General features: G+C 35.7%; 2 protein-coding genes across 14 annotated transcripts in view; one reads left to right on the top strand and one right to left on the bottom strand.

The window, feature by feature from the left end:
- The window catches only part of LOC101744586 (uncharacterized), a 29568-nt gene extending 26579 nt beyond the window's left edge, over positions 1-2989 (bottom strand). Inside the window, exon 1 of one of the 2 annotated variants that reach the window (XM_062673996.1) lies at positions 2009-2989. Coding sequence is in view for 1 of the 2 variants with exons in the window: in XM_062673995.1 (XP_062529979.1) it covers positions 2323-2396 (74 nt within the window). In the remaining variant the exon portion in view is untranslated. The remainder of the gene's footprint in view (positions 1-2008) is intronic. The other variant, XM_062673995.1, reaches the window with a different exon arrangement.
- The window catches only part of LOC101746167 (dystroglycan 1), a 91231-nt gene that overhangs the window by 511 nt on the left and 68457 nt on the right, over positions 1-22263 (top strand). For 6 of the 12 annotated variants that reach the window (XM_062673990.1, XM_004933357.5, XM_021352725.3 and 3 more), the window contains exon 2: positions 21332-21379. The exons of 4 other annotated variants lie outside the window; for them this stretch is intronic. The gene's annotated coding sequence lies outside the window, so the exon portion shown is untranslated. The remainder of the gene's footprint in view (positions 1-21331; positions 21380-22263) is intronic. 2 more of the 12 variants (XM_062673982.1, XM_062673987.1) reach the window with 1 other exon arrangement.

The following is a 22263-nucleotide window of genomic DNA, read 5'->3' as shown; positions in this document are numbered from 1 at the left end:
GCGTTTTGAAAATTACTTTAAGTCTATTCCTTATTGCCAAAATCTCAGTTGATTGCTCATAGTAAATATGACTTTTAATTTATATTACTCATTCTCCTTAAAGATAACCCGCTTCCTAGTTTAAAGTCGGTTTACTTAACAACAATACTGATAATATTATTGAATTGAATTAATTCCATACCAGATGTTATAATATTTTAAAATGTTTCTGGAAACCATTTAGGTACCCAATCATCAATTATCTATAAATAAATGCAGGGTAAAAGTAAATATTTTGGTATGTATTTATTGTATTCAGGAGATAAACTTGCCTGTATATAATGATTAATTCGATGCCTCCAATGAACACTACTCTAACTCAAAATTTTGAAATTTTCGTTTTTCACGCAAATCGCTTCACTATTTTAAAAGTATTACAAATTCATTATTAATGGGGTTCGAAGCAAGAGTAAATCAGCTAGTTACACAAGAAAAAAATCTTTATCATTGCAGATATATTTATCAACTTTTTTCGTTTAAACTCTCCTCCTGTAAACCTACGAATTTGGAGTTAGAGTAGTGTTCATTGGAGGCATCGAATTAATTTTAACTTTACTGGTGGTAGGACCTCTTGTGAGTCCGTGCGGGTAGGTACCACCACCCTGCCTATTTCTGCCGTGAAGCAGTGATGTGTTTCGTTTTGAAGAGTGGGGCAGCGGTTGTAACTATACTGAGACCTTAGAACTTATATCTCAAGGTGGGTGACGCATTTACGTTGTAGATGTCTATGGGCTCCAGTAACCACTTAAAACCAGGTGGGCTGTGAGCTCGTCCACCCATCCAAGCAATAAATAAAAAATAAAACTTAATAGAATTATTACAATACTTTCATTAATGAAATTAGAATGAAAACAAATTAGCATTTTATATAAGGTAAATGCATTTTTTTCTTTACATTTAAAATTCACTTTGTACATGATACACACATATGCAAAATCTCTTTTTCTAACCTACTCTTAACTGATAACAAATTTTACAATCAAAGCCTATAAAAAGCTACTAAATCACCTATCTTTATCAATTGTGAGTAAACAATTATGACTAATTTTATTATCATGCTTCTACAATGCTGATAATAAAAAGATATATATATAGTTTACTTTAACAATTTTTTATGTAAACACAAAACACCTCAAGACCCATCTAGTACACAGGTAATCCATTACTTTGGGCAAAAAATTTGTAGAATGGTGGCCCCAGTCTATATTGGCTTACCGTATTTATTATCTTATCTCTTATAGAGGTTACTACAATGAATGGCGGATGCTGATGAAGTATTAATGAATGAGGAAAATAAACAATGGAATAAATAATTGTGAGACAAATCCTATAAATAAAAAATATGCCCAGTTTTACTTTGGGTTATATACATAAAGCAAACACAATACTTTCATCAGTTTTTGCAGGTCATATAGACATCTAAAACTGCTTCACAATTTATTATTTATGACATTTCAAATATTTTAATACACCTGTTGTTTGTCTCAAAAATTTAAAAGTGTTTGTAACATTTCAAATAATAAATTAAAGATATTTTAAGATTAAATCTTAAATATATTTTTACTTAGGCAGACTTCTAATATTGATCTAGAAATGGTTTTTATAAGAATTTGGCACACATTTACAATATACAACCAAGCAAATTCATCAAAGATTGGCCTATAACCACAATATTTTCATTAACTTTAATGACAAAGTAAGAAAAATATAGTACATATTTTTAAAGAACGATATCTGTAAATTTATAAAGCTATCAGGCTATTTTCGGTCGCAAACAATGCTAAAGATCAGGCACTGGAGTAAAAAAATGATAAAATTTGTTACTATACAACAAAGACCTAATTATAATTTATTTTCATCTACTATAAATGTGGGCGTGAAATGTTCTATAAATATTGTTTATATGCTTGTTACCTTATCATACAAAAATAGCTGAACGGACTTGGATGAAATTTCACAGAAACATTACCTTAATTAATGCTTCCTTTTTTCATGGCATGGGTATATGAGCTATAATAGATTCGAGAGTGTGACACAAGCTACTATTTATCGTGGTAAAATGCAACTTTTTCATTACATATCAAATGCAAATTTGTCATTGGTGAGCTTGAGAAGAATTTATATGTATTTTTATATATTTACTTAAGGCTACAAATTATAATTTACACAGTTAATTTACTATTTAAACACAACGCTTAGTGTATTCAACTTTGTTATGAGTAAAATATGAAGTATGAACTCATCATTTTACAAGAATAGGTGGTGAAAGTTCAATGATCTCACCTGTAGTAATGTGAATACATATTGGTTGCCATGTGTTGTTCATACGTCGGCACTTGGATTCGGGTCGCATGCATAAATATTTCATAACCAACTATAAATTTAAAGATTTGTTTTGAACTTTTTCTTGTATATATACAAAATTGAGGTATTTTTGGAGTTTACTCCTTTAGAATCGATTTACATATATAGGCCCGGGGTATGAAAATTATGGGGACCAAAATCGTACTAGCATGTCACACGAAATGCGTTATGCGCATTTCGTGTGACATGCTAGTACATGCGCCGGCAGTCCGCCACAAAGCCTCGTACTGATCGCGCGTTTCTCTCATTATTGTATTTTCATATATTTGTTAGTCGTTTGTTTTGTGTCTCGTTAATTTGTTAATAATCTGTAGTGTATCGTGTTGTCGTAATATAGAACTATTTCTCGTATTGTTTCGTTTAATTTTTTATATCCAGTAAACTCCAGTCGTGCGTCGGAGCGGACACACACACTTTTTTTTTTTTAGATATTTCGATGCTTCTCCTATCTCATAACGTTTTTCCCACCCTTCAAAACAAAACTCATGTCTGCTTTAATAACTACCGGTATGGCCTCACGGTACGACTGTCACAATACCGTAAATATTTTAATTTTCAATTATTTTCAGAGTTCGGTTATCCGCTTGAGCACTTCTCAAATTCAGAATAATCACGTAAATAGCTCTAATTACACATAGAAAATTGTGGTCACTTAATACCTGGTGTGTTTTGTGTGAATAGCGTAAATTATAGTGACCTTATACATATAATTCAATGTTTAAACTTATAATTGTAACGAAATATAGAAAATAATCCTATTAATGAGATGTGAAACTAAATTTACAAGAATTCAACAAACAAAATTTTAGATTTTATCTGCGTAGTTTTTATCTTGCGTTATAACTGCGGCCACCCAGCTTTAATCTTGGTGTAAACTTGTGGATCGACTGGCGACATTAAGTCCCGGATATGATGGCCGTATCAACATATGATTGCATAATGAAGAAACACAACGGTTTATTTAGCTGTAGATAGGAAAGCGAGATCACGGCCCACTTAATGTTAAAAGGTTACTTATTTACTTATTTATTTAGTAGGTACAGTCCTTTTACAAATCAATCGACGCCCATATCACAACATGAATGCCGTCCCCTACCTTGAAACATGAGGTCCAAGTCTTAGTTATATGGTTTAACAATTCCGGAACGTATGACCGCGGCAAAGGTATGCATGACGGTAGTATCGGGTGGGTGGATCATAGGGACCCACGTTGTGCCCTACCACCAAGAAGCGAGTGGCGGTGATACCCTAGTATTATATTCCGAGAACGGTGCTGCCCATTCTCTGATGAATTAATTAGAGGCCTTTTGTGACACCTACGAGAAGAGATGGGGTGATTCTACTCTAGGCTAGATTTATCGAAATAACTAGTCAGGTCATAAGTATTGTCACACAGTAAAAACTTTTCTTTTAGAATGCTAGCCACAAAAAAGTTTGTTGAATTCGAATTTCGAATTGTTCATGAAAATAAAAATGTATACTTTTAGAATTTTACTCATTTTTAAATATGGAGTGGACGCTTAAAGAAGACCGTGTTGCAGTTATTGCGTTGCATCGTTGCGGTTACGCGCCAATTCAAATTTTTAAAATACTGAAAAATTTGAATATAACCAAAAGATTCGTTTATCGTACCATCAAACGATACAATGAAGACTCTAGTGTAGATGACAGGTCAAGAAATGGTCGCCCTCGGTCTGTTAGGACTCCAGCAGTGATAAAAGCTATGAAGGCGCGAATTCAAAGAAATCCCAAACGTAAGCAGAAACTGTTGGCCCTTCAGATGGGGTTAACTAACTATGCATGTGGAATCTATTATAATACATCTATCTGATCGTAAGTAATCGAATTCTTTTCGTTATCAACGAAAAATTCCCAAGAATTTCTATAATGTATCCTAATAAGGAGCATTAGAATTAGAATGTAATGTTGATCATGCATTTAATGTTTCTCGTTTTACCGGTAACGAGTAAGATTCACGTCAACCGGAAATGGGGTCAAGTGACTTCCGAATCAAGTTTTATTCATTTATGTACCGCCGATGATACGATAATACGATCATGGAATGCATTTTACATGACCTCATTGGTGTCACAGCTGGAAAGTACGGTTTCAAGTAGTTCCCGTCACGGTACTGTTTGATTCGGTTTGATTATCTCATCAACAGTGAGGCAACACGGCTCTTGGCGTCTCACCTTCGATCTGATGCAAGAAGTTCCCGAAATAGCTATACTCGCTCAAAACTACCAGTACCCGATATCAATACTATGTGGCCATGGTTTGAAGCGTAGGATAGTTGGTAGACAGAGATTGTGCTGTGCGTGTTGTTGACTAATGTTAACGTCCACTTTTTTTTCCCTACCTATGCTGATAGCCTTGAGAGGCTATTTCAGCTTCGCCTTGACGTGTAGGTGAGTTTACGGGGCTCAAACCGGGAGTGTTGCTAACACTGGCCCTAGCAAGAGCAGTGCTTCACAGAATCTACCACCGGATCGGAAACGCGACCCACTAAGAAGATCCGGCGAGAAACTCAGTGGGCTGTGTCTATCGGTTAATTTACTCGTCGAGCCCTTCGTCGCAAGCGACGGGTTCGACGAGGACGGTCACCGGAGACGTTCATGAGTGTCGTCAACCACTATCAGGGAGGCCGTATAACTCGTCTGCTTATAATGGCGAAAAATCATCTTTATTCCAATGTGATTATGATTTCAACTCTCACCACGTTTCATGTTGGGCAACGGTATTCATATTATGGTGTTTACGAACTTGAAGAACCGCTTGGCGTCTACCTGACTAAGCTGGTAACAAAAACTACGAATTCTTAATTCAACTCATAAGATCGATTGTTGATATTCACTGTCAGAAGACTGTTTAAATGTGGTAAATTACGCAATAGGTATGCTTTGTTTTATTTGACTGGAACAAAAGCGAGCTATGTAACGTGTACAATATAGAACAATTTTAACATATGATATATGGTATATAAATTGCTTATAAAACTATCGTAACAGCCCTTTAGTTAAGTTTAGTGTGTTCACTTATATGTGTAAAAACATTTTTTTTAAAAACATTTATTCGATTACTTGTGGTTTTATAATATTTTATGTGTAGGTACGTAGATACTATCCGTCCTGTTTTAAACTAGAACGCGGCGCCAATTCGAATACGTTTAATGTGTAATTCAGAGCGATAACGACGATGATAAATTTTTGTAAAAACAAAAGGATGTACCTGCCAAAAAAACGCTAAAGCAGGCCAACGTTTTTGTTTACTATTTTTTGTCTTTCAAAGTAGGCACATGCCCGTAGGTCGATATGAGCCTGACATTGTTTCATAGGGACCATCGGCTAAACTTGTCGACGACACGACACTCTGAGTCACCATCCTCGAACAATGCTGTGCAGTTTGATACATTCTTTCTAACTAATGTCACTTTTTTCCGTCAAATAGTTTTTCGGCGACAATTTTTTCTTAAAATAAAATAAAATATGCATAGTGCCGGCTAAGATTAGCATAATTGTACGATCATTAAAGCAATTCGTAGAAATAACAGAATTGTTCAGAATATAGGTCACACATATTCTATTTCGAATTAAATCGTGCGACAGCCATTTCGTTGACTGCGTACACTTGTTCGCATTGTGATCGAGACCGTAATTGTGGCCAATAAAGTGATTAATTCAACCAACAGATACACTGACGATCCAGTATGAATTAAGGTCAGAGTACCTTAGGCGGCTGTTACAGTTCCAATGGTCAATTTATTAAACGAGATAGTTTATAGCTATTTTATTATTATAGCAATAAGTATATGTTATATAGCATTGATTGTTCTGTTTCGTGTTCGGGTAATTTGACTATGACCGCGGCAAAGGTATGCATGACGGTAGTATCAGGTGGGTGGATGAAAGGGACCCACGTTATGCCCTACCACCAATAAATATAAGCGAGTGATCGTGATACCCTATTGATACCCGTGATATACCGAGAACGGTGCTACCCATTCTCTGATGAATTCCTTAGAGGCCTTTTGTGACACCTACGAAAAGAGATGGGGTGATTCTACTCTGGGCCGACTTCGCACAGCCATAATATAGATATACAGAGATTTATTGAAATATAGCCTTCGTTTCTCGTTTACGTGATTTAAAATGCGTTCACTATAGTAGTGTAGATGTTAAAAAATATACCTACTATTTCAAAAATATCCGTGGTATTCTTTAAACGCACTTCTATGAATATTATTCATTAGGGAACCCGTGCCAGTGTTATCATAACTGTCATAAGGAGTATGTGTGTTTTCTCGTATTAACTTATCTTGTACGAAGCTAAGAGCAATGAACTTTCCGAGGGATCTGGATAAATAAGTATTGGTTGAGTTGTGTGCGTGCCGTGATCCACTAAATACAGCTCAATGCTAATGTTGCTACAAAAGGGTTGGGTCATCGATCTGTTTTCCAGATTTTCACGTGAGCTTATCTCATAAAATAATGCAACCAATGATATATTAATTTTATTCAACTGCGAATGATTCATTCTATATCTTTTTAATAGCTTTGCAATTTAAACGGCATCTGGAAAATATATTTCATTCATTGAAACGTATATATTTCTTTCAAAAATGAATATAGTACTAGTTTACTTTTCATACGTATGTAAAGATATTCTAATAATTTCCACACTTATCCCCGTGACCAGTGCAACCAGATCTTCGCCTACGCATACAAGATTTCCAACTAACAGGTTCTTGTGGACATAGTAAAGTTATTCTAAAGCCCATAATATTCCATTCACCACAGGAAACTTCAGATGACAGATAAAAAAATATTCATTTGTAGTTTAAATATTGACGCCCAACCGTGAAAGTTCTGGCAGTGAAATATTTATGTATAAATCACAGGAATCAAATATTTAAAGTCATGAAACTGATTTTGCGCAAATGTCGTATATTCAATTTAAAGACTGATACAAAATCTATAGTTCTTCTAAAAACTAGGAGAAGGCACCCTAAAAAGACTGATGAATTGTGTGAAAGAGAATAGAACAAGAGAAGATGTGAGTGCAGATATGACGTATGATAAGCCCGAATGGACAAAAAAGACATACTTTTTTTTTTCCGGGCCGGGGGCCGATCCTCTTACGAGGTCCCCGCGCCTAGGGGGCGCGCGGGGTATGTGAGACTCAAAGATCTGCAGCTGTTGAGAGCAGATCGCGGGCCCAAGGATTTTAGGGTCCACCCACTAAACGACTCCCCTGCACTCTTACACCCGACGAATCTCCGTCCGGGGTCAGAACCCAGTCAGAGTAGGGGGGTTCCCGCGGTCAACACTACAACCAAACAGACACGCGGCGCCACCTCGAGGACGCCCGACCGACGGGTCGTCGAGGCGAATGCTTCAAACCAAAAGGGCCATTAAAAACTTCTTTCGACAATAACAATTTAATGTATCGTAAAAATGTGGCTTCAAAAAATTACAATTAGATAATCTATATATTAATACGTGAAGCAATAACTTTGTATCCTTTTTACCAAAATTGCGCGGTACGGAGGAGTATGAAATTTTCCACACTTATAGAGAATATAGAGAAGAAGTGCACAATGCTAATATTTTTTTTAAATAATGCATAAAAGATACATTAAATCAATAAAGAAAACATTACACACACTACATACCATGTATTTGACGCACACACGCATGCATACTATTTATTGTCAAACGTTTGTTCTTGACGTCTGTGGTCAAATTGAGAATAGATTAAATATTGTTTGTCTTTATTAATATTTTTTATAGTGTAGGCTTGGCGAAATTTGGATTATAGAAGTATAACATATATACAATCATAATAGTGCACAAACTTACAATTCCAATTAATTATAGTCGAATTCCGACTACTGCGGGACCTCTAGTGACTTATAAATATACGATACGTTACTTTTCATTATTTCCCTTTTTAATTTGATTCCAATATTGTTTTCCGGTTACAATAAAGCTGTCATCGCTGAATAATAGTCACGTGTTTTGTAAAGAATCTAATTTGTCATGCTGTGTTTCAACATCTGTGGAGGACTTGTCGTATTTATTAAAGTTTTTAAATGCGGCAACCGCTCGTTGTTAAATCGGGCCGAAACGTATGTAAAAGTTCGAATGAAACCAACCTAACTCTCGAAACTCGGCGATTCTTTATTTTCATTGGAAAACTAATTAAAATTTCTGATCCACCAACGCAAGACAATCCGTTCTTGATTAATGTTTCGCCTTATCTATAAAACCCACTGTATAGTGTAATAAGAACTGCATAATTTTATGGCTATGCATTTTATAGATGTTGAGAAATAAGGTTAATATGCGTGGTAAATCAAATTCTAAGATAAAAGCCTACTTACTACACAGGTTTTTTTTTTTGATTGTGGCTTCATTTTTTTTTGTTATACATCCGATGTTATTATCGGACTTACTTACCTTTGTTACAGTTTTCGGTATTACTGTCGCCACTCGATTTCTATGTACTAGGCTGCACTAAAAGTATCGGGAATGGAATATTTCCACTGTTAAAATCTTTTTAATTGAAAACTCCTTGGTTTTAAAAGTCGAATACCATTTATTTATTTAAAAAAAGATTCTCGGTCTTGTCACGAGGTTTTGTCAAACTTGTTTAGTCGTTGAGAAAATGGAATTGACTCGAGAAAATTCAAGAGCGATGATTTATTATGACTTTCGAAGTGGTTTAACACAAAAACAGTGTGTTGACCGGATGATTTCTGCATTTGGTGATGAAGCCCTATCCAAAACCACAATTTGTCGCTGGTTTGCTGAGTTTCAACGTGGACGTGTCAAGCTCAGTGATGATCCCCGTCAAGGTCGTCCAAAAACTGCAGACACCCAAGAAAACCTTGATGCTGTGCGTAAGCTGATTGAGGAAGATCGACATGTGACATACCGCGAAATTCAGGCAACTTTAGACATTGGCATGAGTCAAATACAAATAATCTTGCATGAACAATTAGGTGTAAAAAAGTTGTTTTCCCGATGGATACCGCATTCGCTCTGTGAAGAGCAAAAAGCGGCTCGCGTTACTTGGTGCGTCAGAACTCTCGAAAGATTCCACGCAGGATCCTCAAATGCTGTATACAACATTGTATCAGGTGACGAATCCTGGATATACGCGTAAGAACCCGAAACAAAAAACCAGTCACGAGTTTGGGTGTTCGAAAATGAGTTAAAGCCAACAAAAATTGTTCGTTCACGGAGTGTTGCAAAAAAAAATGGTGGCCACGTTTGTCTCCAAAACCGGCCATGTTACGACTATTCCTCTTGAGGGACAAAGAACGGTTAATGCAGAATGGTATGCTAGCATTTGTTTGCCACAGGTCGTTTCTGAACTCCGTAAAGAGAACTGCAACCGCCGCATCATCCTCCATCACGACAATGCGAGTTCTCACACCGCGCACAGAACAAAAGAGTTTTTAGAGCAAGAAAACATAGAATTATTAGACCATCCGCCGTATAGCCCCGACCTAAGCCGTAATGATTTCTATACTTTCCCTAAAATAAAGAATAAATTGCGTGGACAGAGATTTTCATCACCTGAAGAAGCTGTGGACGCCTACAAAACGGCCATTTTGGAGACCCCAACTTCCGAATGGAATGGTTGCTTCAATGATTGGTTCCATCGTATGGAAAAATATGTCAAATTTCGCGGAGAATACTTCGAAAAGCAATAAATACATTTTTAAATAGTAATGTTGTGTCACTTCGTTAATTCCCGAAATTTTCAGTGCCGCCCTCGTATGCTCTTTAATACCCTCAACTATTATTGTTTGAAATGATATATCCTATAAAAGTGTGATCACGTTTCAAGAAAGCACATGTTTGGGAGTACTAAGAATTTCGGAAATGAAGTAAAATAGAAATGGAGTTATGAATCATTCGGAAATAAGAAATATTGACTATTTAAATTAGCAATTTAGCGAAGACCAGAATGCCAAGACAACTGCTCTATGGCAAACCAGAGGGCCGCAGAAGTCGTGGCAGACCCTAACTCCGATGGTTAGATGGCGTAGAGCACGACCTCAAAGTTATCGGTGTCAGGAACTGGAAGGAGAAAGCCTTGAACAGAGCAGTCTGGAGAGACATACTGAATCAGGCTAAGGCCCACCCTGGGCTGTAAGGCCTAAGGTGATGATGAATTTAGCGAATGGGAGCTTTATTTTTATTATTATATATTAAGTAATACATAATCTGTGGTCAATACTATACCGCATACGTAATAAATGATTTATCATTAATTAAATAATTAACTACATATTAATATTAATTAACGTTTTTATTATTGATCAATGCATTGGTCTTTGCTTCTGTTGGCAGGGGAACATACGGTTGATCTAATGTTGTGTGGTCTCTGTCACTCATGGGGGTCAGCAAAGCCAAACAGCTGCCTTCCATAGGTATGATAAATGACGACGAAATTGTTTTTACGGTAACGTGATACTGTGCTGTAATATGATTGTTAGTTAACATTCGTAGTTACAAAAGTAATACGGTACATGTGATTTACGACAACGTTTATTCTAATATCGCCCCGACATAACAGTCTACATTAGACACACACATTTACATTATAACAAAGCAGGGATTATTTTTAACGTCTGGACTACTCTGGACAATATTAGCTTCTTGCCCTTTTATGGGTGTTTTTTTTGTTCATGTTTTTTTTTTGCATTTCGTATTCATTTTGGGTTTTTGTTTTGTCGGTCATGCAAACACTATAACAAACATTTCTTTTGTGAAAAATCAAAATTACATAATACTTTACTGCATAACGTAAACGTGGCCTTTACGTTTTACCATCAAACCCCACAAGCACATCGATAGTTGTCTGCAGTCCGTCGAAAGGTTATGATTAAACAATAAATATTTATAAATCACCGTTAACTTCTGTGTTGTTCTGAAAAGAAGTTTAAATATCATAACAAACACTTGCCGTTGGCAGTCGGACCACACGCGCGGCTACTGCGCGTGAGTCACCGCCACCATTTCTGTACCATCCATAATGTGGTGCAACATAAAACCATATTCATCAGCAACGCACCAAAATATAATATAAACACTCCTTTCAGTGAAGTGTAAAACATCTTTCGAGATGGTATTAATAAAGTTTCAGATTTGTTGTAAATCTTTTAAAGCCAAGAGAAACAAAAATTGCTTGTCCGAAGGACTTATTCATTCAGTATCCTTTTGTTATTTCTTCCAACATGTGGTTCTTATTTCATTTAAGTAAACAGATTTTGTGTCATGTGTCACACATGAAACTAAAAAGTTAGAAAAATAAATTCATGTTGAAGACAAAATTAAATAAATAGTATAAGACAAGTGATACTTAATTTTTTTAAAGTTTAAATTTGTATGACCCCGTTGTTATGAAACTCTATAGTATGAAATTTTCATCCTCTGATTGTTGTGTGTATTTAGTTTAAAAGAAGGATATACAAAAGCAATTGAGACATCGATCTCATGTCCCAAGGTGAGTGGCGGAATTTACGTTGCCATGTATATAAACTCCTATTCATTTAACCCATCGATTCAATAAAAAAATCATTCATGGCATTGACAGATCTTATAAGCAGTATAGTATTATATTAACACAAAGCTGGTCTGATGATGAAACTAGGACGTAGCCTTTGAAGTACTAAACTAGTTGAGGTTGGTTTTACGCGGAAGCTTTGATTTCCTCGACGTGCTCTATATTGTACCTTTTTCTAGTAAAGTTCCAAGAAACTACAAGAGATAGTAGTATCACACTATTAAACATATTTGCTAACCGTCATTAAGTGGTATTTTATTTTAAAATTAATCAAAACTTTTTGGATCCAATCAAGTATTTTGTTTATAAAATAACGTTTTTTAAACTATAATTTTATGAAACGCACGATAGCTCGCAACAAACCAAATGTTCGTTACGAAACACAATAAAAACATAAATTGTTATGTTTATGTTTAGCGCATATGGAACGCAAACAATACGGCGACCTACATAAAAGCAGATACTTACTCCAGATAGTCATAATTTTAAAAAAATATGTTGGGTAAAGAACGGCAGTATTGCTTGATTTAAATTTAAATAAAGTAGTCAAAAAACTCTCTTCTATATTTTTCAACATTAAGTATCATTTTTTTTTATTGCCTTTGTATGCAGACGAGCGTACGGCCCACCTGATGATAAGTGGTCACCGTCGCTCATGGACGTCAACAATGCCAGAAGCAGAGCCAAGCCGCTGCCTACCATAAAGTACTCTCCGCAAGCCTCGTTTGAAGAAAGACATGTCAAGCGCTCGGAAAACACCGTGGAGGGAAGTTCATTCCAAAGTCGGATTCCATTCCATTTCCAAAATTCCATGCGTTTCAGTTATTATACTAGTAATCTATTTTTTATTCATTGTTTATAAAGCGGTTTCGCGGTCCACTTGTAATATGACTTTTAGCGAAACGCATATACATCACAAAATGATTAAAGACCTGAGATATGAGGGCGAACTCTCAATTATGTATAAAACGGATATCTCTCGCTTCGAACGGGAACGCGAGATTGCTTTGCACCAGAAATATGACGCAGAGTAGCGGCACTTACCTCTGCGAGCGTACTATCTATATATCAGTAGCTCTGATAACAATAAATACCAATCGCAAAACGCTGGTATGTTACTTGAGAATGTTACTGTCCATTCTTCGGTGAATCCATTGGTCGCTTTTTACGACCCTTATGGGAAGAGATGGGATAGTGCTATTCTAGACATCACAGCCGAAAGCATTTTCCATAGTATATTGTATTTCAGCAAATTCATTATCTATTTCTTTTGTATGAGGAATCCAAGAGATCGCTCTGGGCGATTAGTTTAACCATTATGGTACTTTCAATTTACCTGCTGTTGTTTTGAATGTTATATTTGTTTATAATTTGTTGTAACTTTAATAACGTTTTCTTGTCAAATCATGCAGCCTGTTTTCTCCATCATATAAAATATACTATATTTATTTGCGTCCACAACTGGCACAATAACAATTATTGTTAGTATCATTGATCTAAAATAATACACTAAAGAAATAATAATAATTGGATTCATTATTATTTTTCCAAAACTTCTCTATGCTAGAGACTAGAAGTTACAAAATATCTCTTTTAAATCTCGATACTTACGATTATTTTTCATTGCGGTAGATACAAAATGATCGCCACAAGTACAGAAACATTTTTGATTCCTTAATTTATTATTTCCGTGTGTATTCATTCTATGTGATGATTACCATGAGGTTTAACTGCAGGGTATAAAATTAAATTATTGTTTAATTAGGTACCGATGAAATCAAACTCGTCTCATAAATATGACGATTGTCAAACTCAAAGGATATGAAAACGTGAATTATGTAATATTTGGACAAGGTCGTGGCTTTGATGTTTCAGATCAAATATTCAGCGGGTGTCTTGTCGTATGTAAGATTCAACGGAGGTACTTCGAGACAACGATCGTCTTCATTTTAATTCACTAGGGATATGAGACCGTCCGTATCCTTTAAAGCCTCTGCATTACCTGAGTATATCTGTGCTTTATATTATAAGTTCACATCACTTTAAGCACTATTTAATGAAAAATTGTATCCGTAAATTATAATCTTATATATAAAATTCTCGTGTCACAATGTTAATTACCATACTCCTCTGAAACGGTTTGACCGATTTTTATGAAATTTTATATGTACATTCAGTAGGTCTGAGAATCGGCTACTATCTATTTTCATAACCCTAAGTGATAAGGGTTGTCCGCCCCTAACATTTATTTCTTATTTTTATTTTTTGGACAATTTTTTTTTGTTATAATGAGATATTATTTGATTGAATGAGGTTTTTTTTTGTACACTAGAAATTCCCTAGAAATCTTATAACTAGTCAGGTCATAAGTATTGTCACACAGTAAAAACTTTTCTTTTAGAATGCTGGCCACAAAAAAGTTTATTGAATTCAAATTTCGAATTGTTCATGAAAATAAAAATTTATACTTTTAGAATTTTACTCATTTTTAAATATGGAGTGGACGCTTAAAGAAGACCGTGTTGCAGTTATTGCGTTGCATCGTTGCGGTTACGCGCCAATTCAAATTTTTAACATACTGAAAAATTTGAATATAACCAAAAGATTCGTTTATCGTACCATCAAACGATACAATGAAGACTCTAGTGTAGATGACAGGTCAAGAAGTGGTCGCCCTCGGTCTGTTAGGACTCCAGCAGTGATAAAAGCTGTGAAGGCGCGAATTCAAAGAAATCCCAAACGTAAGCAGAAACTGTTGGCCCTTCAGATGGGGTTAAGCAGAACCACGGTGAAAGGGTGTTAAATGAAGACTTAGGGCTTCGGGCGTATCGAAGAAAAACAGGACATCGTTTGAATGCTCGTCTAATGGACCTGAGACTGAAGAAATGCCGCGCTTTGTTGACGCGGTACGCGGGAAAAAAATATCGGGAAATTCTTTTTTCGGATGAAAAATTTTTTACCGTAGAAGAGGACTACAACAAACAAAATGATAAGGTGTACGCACACAGCAGTGAAGAAGCGAGCAGCCGTATTCCGCGTGTCCAACGAGGTCATTTTCCATCCTCGCTCATGGTATGGTTGGGAGTTTCTTATTGGGGCTTAACAGAGGTACATTTTTGTGAGAAAGGTGTAAAAACGAAAGCAGTTCTGTATTAAAATACAGTCCTGACGAGCCTTGTGGAACCTGTTTCTCATACCATGTTCAATAACAGGCACTGGGTATTCCAACAAGATTCGGCGCCAGCTCATAGAGCGAAGAGCACACAAGACTGGCTGGCGGCGCGTGAAATCGACTTCACCCGGCACGAAGACTGGCCCTCCTCCAGTCCAGATTTGAATCCGTTAGATTACAAGATATGGCAACACTTGGAGGAAAAGGCGTTCTCAAAGCCTCATCCCAATTTGGAGTCACTCAAGACATCCTTGATTAAGGCAGCCGCCGATATTGACATGGACCTCGTTCGTGCTGCGATAGACGACTGGCCGCGCAGATTGAAGGCCTGTATTCAAAATCACGGAGGTAATTTTGAATAAACTTTAGTGTCATAAGAATCTATGTTTTGTTAAGTTCATTTTGGTATATGAATGGTTACATAATGAATAAACTTGTTTCAATTATTTTACATTAAACATGTGACAGAATTTATGACCTGACTAGGTATATGGCAAAACAACGTTTGCCGGGTCAGCTAGTAATACATAAAATTATAAATTTACAAAGAATTGATCTAAATATTTTAATGTTGCTAAATATTTAATTAAAAAACAAAATTGTAGTTCCGAATACTGGTGGTAGGGTATTTTGTGAGCCCTCACGGGTAGTTGCCACCACTCTGCCTATTTCTGCCTTGATACAGTAATGCGTATCGGTTTAAAGGGTGGAGAAGCCGTTGGTTGTACTGTAAAAATTTAGACTTAAAATTCGTATCTCAAAGTGGGTAACGACATTTATGTTGTAGATGTCTATGGGCTCCAGTTACCATAGGGTCGTCAGCTCGTCCACCCATATAAGCAATAAAAAAAATTTGAATCTAAAGGAGAATGCCCATTGTAGTATGGAATTTGGTGTCACATTGTGCTCTCATGTAACTCATTTTGTACGGTTTAATATGTTTATTCAATTATAAAAAAATTAAATCTCTAGTTTGCCGGATTTGCGAGTAAAATACCAATGAAGTTTTTAGAATTAGGTTTTTTTTTGTACAAGACAGCAGTGGATATTTTTTGATTATGCTGAATTGCTATTTTTGATTATCCTACATACGTAAAAATATACGTATAAAGTATTTAATTAATGAAAACATGTATATAGTATAAACTTATTTAGCTAGCATAGTATTGTGCTAGACTACGTCCATTCGATAATCGGCCTTGGTCTGAGTACTCGGGTATTACTGTCCTTGTTGTCTTTCTGTTTTTAATTTTTTATTATTATTTATAGTATTGTTAAATCTCTATTGATATGTTAATGTAATGCATGCTGTGATTGCCTATAATTAGAGTTGCAGTTATCAATTGCTCTATACATGTCAATGTTATTTTATGTCTTACTGTAAACCCTGTCGGTAATCCTTAAATAAATAAATAAATAAATAAGTAAAGGTAGTATTATTGCGCAATTCAAAATAAAACAAAAATAGACATAAAATAATTAATTTCTCATATTGTGCAGATGTATCATTGTACTTAGCGAGCCCAGCCTAACATAGACACAACCCACAGTTCGATTGCCAACGAGATAGCTGTAGTAATAACCAGGGACTGCATTAATAGTATTAGCAACGGTTTCATGACGATTGATTAATAAGTACGTATGATAAATAAATTCTCTCGGATCGTTTCGAGCCTCTGGGTCTGCGGAGGGACTTCGGTTCCCTCTGTATTTTGTACCGTATGTTCCATGGGGAGAGCTCTGAGGAATTGTTTGAGATGATACCAGCATCTCGTTTTTACCATCGCACCGCCCGCCACCGGAGTAGAGTTCATCCATACTACCTGGAGCCACTGCGGTCATCCACAGTGCGTTTCCAGAGATCTTTTTTGCCACGTACCATCCGGCTATGGAATGAGCTCCCCTCCACGGTGTTTCCCGAGCGCTATGACATGTCCTTCTTCAAACGAAGCTTGTGGAGGGTATCAAGCGGTAGGCAGCGGCTTGGCTCTGCCACTGGCATTGCTGAAGTCCATGGGCGACGGTAACCACTTACCATCAGGTGGGCCGTATGCCCGTCTGCCTACAAAGACAATAAAAAAAAAAATAAAAAAATCTGCCCCCAATATGCCTGGACTTCTGCCTAACAAAATAGGTAACGAATAATATGATCGAAACACACGATATAACTCAATTGGAAAAACGAAAAACGGCGTCAGTAAATCAAAATATTATTGTTAGGTAGGTACTTGTCAAATGTCAGTAGCAGTAGTAGTTGTATTTTTCCAACTGGAAAGGCAAAGGTATCATACCATACTGCCTAATCTTTTATAATTTTTTTATAAAAAAAATTTGTACAAAAATTATAATACGAAGTGAAATGAAATGAAGTTGATTAATTTGGGACATTAATCAATTGGCATGAAATTAAATTACTAAATTGAATTGGCAAAATATTAGTCATTTACCATTTAGAAATCTAAACATAATGTAACTGTCAACACTAAGATTTGAGATTGACATTTGACAGACTTTTTGGCGGGAACGCGAGGAGCAAAGCTGTATCAATTGTTTTATTTTGTCTATTTAATGTTTCTACAGGTTGAAATGTGTAATAACGGTGGTTTATTAACTGTTTAGTATTTGTGAAAGTGCACAAACTTCTTGAGATCCTCCAAAAAATCCACTGAAAAAGTCTCAGTAAATAACCACCATTTTACTGAGATTATATTTCACCCCATATCATCTCATCTCATTTCATGCCAATTGATTAATGTCTCAAATTAATCAACTTCATTGCATTTCACTCCATACTATCATTTTTTTTAAAGATTAGGCTGTATGATTTAATATCTTTGCCTTTCCATTGGGAAAATTGAACTACTACTAGATTAGAAGTTTTTAAATTACTAATTATTTTAATCTTCTATATCCGGCGAAGTTATAACTTAAAATTTTTGAGGAAATTGTTAAAAATAAAAACTTAATTTTTAATATATATTTGATCGTAGCACAACACGAAACCAAGAATGGGCAATCTCCTTTGCACTATGGTGACAAAATTATTAAGATTTTTAACTTTCGTAAATATTGTCCGACACTCTATTAATAGTAAGTGATTCATTGTTGTATAGAGATGAAGTTCGTCAATAAAAAAAAGTTATCGTCATGTATTTATGGACCAATTTTTGATTTTTTTTGTACCACAATACGATTTCATTATGTGGACACTAGGCAAATAATGATACCCTTGGAACTGCGGTAGTTTAAGTTTAATAATAAGAGAGGACGGTAAAAAACTGCTTATCGCAGCTTTATCGGGAGTCCCGAAATTTCCACAGCAATGGGACTATGTCACTAACTACAAAATGGCAACAAATTATCAGAAAAGTTGGCACACATACTACAATCATAAATATGTTTAGCTACACTTTATTGAAACCATTGTAAAAAAGATTCAAAAAATACGAAACAACTTTATTCCGACATTTAAGACTATGAATATATATACGAGTATAAGATACTAAATGTAACTAAAATACTGAAAAAAAAACCATTACAAATCTAAGTCTTAAGCCTTATCCAGGGAAATTTTAATACGGCTAAATTCTAAATTCTATACCTAACTTTCATTTTCAATAAAAATATAAATAACTTTAGGCCTAAAATTATATGAATCGGGTCTCGGGACTCGGGTCAACCGTGAAAACCAAAGGTCCGATCTGGGATCAAATAATATTTAGTAAATTCAGTGGCTTTCGTTTTGACCTTGAATAAAATGAAAGCAAATTTTTTAACTGTTTCACAATTTATAATTTCCTAACAGTATAAAAAATAAACTTTGTGCTTAGCGAATTCAATACATACAATATCAGCTACTGATCACGAATTTCTTGTTTTGACAACTTCGTCCAATAGTTTTTTAAAGCTTTTTAAAAGTCAACATATAACGAGTAAGTGAAAGTTGCATTTTCCCTCTCTCAGGTTTCTGCTTTATGATATACTCGCATGTGTGTATTTTCTAAATAAAGCCATTCGATTCATAAAGTCAAAAAGCCGAAACTTCAGAATAAACTTCCACAATGCGAGGTACACAACCATAATGCTGACTGCCGTTTACTTGTATGATGATATAATACTATGATGAGAGGCAGCATATTAGTTTTTGGGGAATACTCGTCTATATCTATACTTATACTTAATATTATAAAGAGGAGGTAAAGGAGAGGTTTGTTTGCATTGAATAGGCTCCGAAACTACTGAAGCGATTTGAAAAAAAATTTCACTGTTTGTAAGCTACACTATTCTCAAGTGACATAGGCTATAATCTTTTTTGAAAAAAATTAGGGATCATTACTAAATCTCCAATAATGTAACCCAAGGTGTAAAAAGATTACCTAAAATATTCTTTACATCGCGTGCCCTGCGAAAACTATTGATGATAGAATAAAATAATGTACTACGACTTTGTAGAACATATTATTATTTACAAAAAGTGTCGCGACAGCATATGTCTAACTATTATAGTTATGCCGCCATAAGAGTTCTTTTATTTAAAAAAATAAAACAAGGTCGTTGAAATTTTTGTTAAAGACTCGAGCAGAGCCGGAGCGGGCCGCTAGTTTTAAATATTCGTTTAAGAAGAATCAATTTCTGAAAAGTCGTCCAGTACAATTTAGAAGTAAATTTTGCTAGTCGACGTAATCGTAGTATATTTTAAGATTAGCTATTTGTATATTATGTTTTTTTGTGTTGCCTATTCCCATAGAAATCGCACAAAAGCCCGTCTAAATACCTTCACGTAACTTTGAGGTGTCGCCTGTAAATCTCACCGCATGAAATCGTCCGATACGATATCCTCCACTAAAAGCAAATGTTCTCTATTACTTACGAGGCCTGTAATGAAATTCCCAGGCAACGTTTGATTAAAACGGGTCTAGAGACTTGCGCTGGATGCCAATAAGGAATTTGTGTGGATACGGCATTTCCATATTGCTTTGCGTTCTTCGAACGGAAGAACGAGTAATAGGTCTATTGTATCTTCTGCTTATATTGAACTTTGGGCTGAAATTGGCTTTGTAACGAATTATTTGAAAATGGAAAGCAAACAAACGTTTTCGAGGCAGCGTAATATTGTTTTCAAATCGAACGAAATGAAATGCTTAGATAGAGACTTTTCTTTGTTAGGATTTTTAAAAACCCTATATTAATTTCTACTAAGACAGCAAATGTCCGTTCTTCTTGTGAACCCCAACAATGGCAGATCAACTAACCGGTTCTTCTTCTTCTTCTTCTTCTTTGTCGTTTCCTCATTACTGAGAGTCGTAACCACCTTGGTCCATTTTTTGCACCAGCTTCCTCCGATGTTGCCTGCATTCGGCCTGCTTAATGGCGCCCGGGACGCTGGAGTTTGTGGCCTCCTTGACAATGTCCATCCACCTGCTTGGCAATCTACCTCAACTTCTCTTTCCTTCCACGTGACCTACAACTATTAATTTTTCCAACTAACCGGTTGAGTGAAAAAATGACTACGTCAGACAATTATCGAGTTATTATGTGCTGCGTTTCTTTTACCCTTCGAATCGAAACACATGTGACTGCCTCGCCAACGAAACATTCAGGCACGCCGGTGATCATTATAATATGTGGGTCGATTGTTGGAAAATACTCTCAAAAAATAATTAGAAGTATTATTTTAATTTTATTATATAGAAATAATGATGGTAGGACCTCTTGTGAGTCCGCGCGGGTACGAGATACCACCAGCTTGCCTATTTCTGCCGTGAAGCAGTAATGCGTTTCGGCTTGAACGGTAGGGCAGCCGTTGTAGCTATACTTGAGACCTTAGAACTTATATCTATCTTTATCTTAGAATTAAAAAAAAGGACTCGTTTTATTTCAATATTATCAACACATAAAGAATTTAAAACGAGCGGAATCGTCAACGAACGTTCGCTGGTAAGCGCATCCCTAGAGAACAGCTGAATCGATTTGATTTGTTTTAATACTATTTTGAATAAAGTTATAAAAATATTGGAAAGCTTTTATTAGGAAATCGAAATCATTAAGCAATCGACAACCTTGTCATATTACACTGTTCAAATTTCGAGAACTTCAAGACGGGTCAACTAATTGTATAAGTACGCATCGGCATGGAACTCTGAATTCAGACTGACTGTCTCCTTTCGTTATTTTCAGATACTGTACAATTGTGTCCGATGTATGTTTCCAATAACGAATTCTAAGGTATGTATTAAATTAAGAGACTTCGAAGAGTTTTTTTTTTTATTGCCCTTGTAGGCAGACGAGCACACGCCCTGGTGAGTGGTTACCGTCGCCCATGGACTTCAGCAATGCCAGGAGCAGAGCCAAGCCGCTGCTTAGCGCTTAATACTCTCCACAAGCCTCGTTTGAAGAAGGATATGTCATAGCGCTCGGGAAACACCGTGGAGGGGAGCTCATTCCATAGCGGGATGGTACGTGGCAAAAAAGACCTCTGGAAACGCACTGTGGATGACCGCAGTGGCTTCGGGTAATGGGGATGAACTCTACTCTGGTGACGGGCGGTGCGATGGTAAAAACGAGATGACGGTATCATCTCGAACAATTCCACAGAGCACCAATGTTTAACAAAAAAATATATTCGAGTTTAGTCATATACTGTATACTAACATAGCTTGCTCAATAATACCATAAAGTAACCTCACAAATTGTTACATGATGTATTTAAACAAGTATATATTTTTTTATAGAAAACTGAGAGTAAATAAAATAACTAAGAGAGAAAATAACCCCACGCATGATTTATCAGTTCTTGTCGAACCGTTTGACATTTTGTTTTGAAGATATGACATGAATATATACGAGCTAAAGTCAGCAATTTAAATTAGCATAATAATACATTTTATTACTACTCGTAGTATTATAAAAGCCTTTAAATTTATTTTAATTTTTTTTTTTTTTATTATTAAAGATTTTGACAAATAGTTCTAAAAGTATGCAAATAACGATATACGCGTGGAATGTAACATTTGAACTGTTGTTTTATTTTCGATTCTAAGAGCATATGAAAGCATATATTTTGAACATTTATCTGAATCACGTGTACTTAATAAGCGTGGGTCTCATAC

The sequence above is a fragment of the Bombyx mori genome, chromosome 19, assembly GCF_030269925.1.
Source record: "Bombyx mori chromosome 19, ASM3026992v2".
NCBI lineage: Eukaryota > Metazoa > Arthropoda > Insecta > Lepidoptera > Bombycidae > Bombyx > Bombyx mori.
This window is presented reverse-complemented; position numbering and strand designations above follow the sequence as displayed.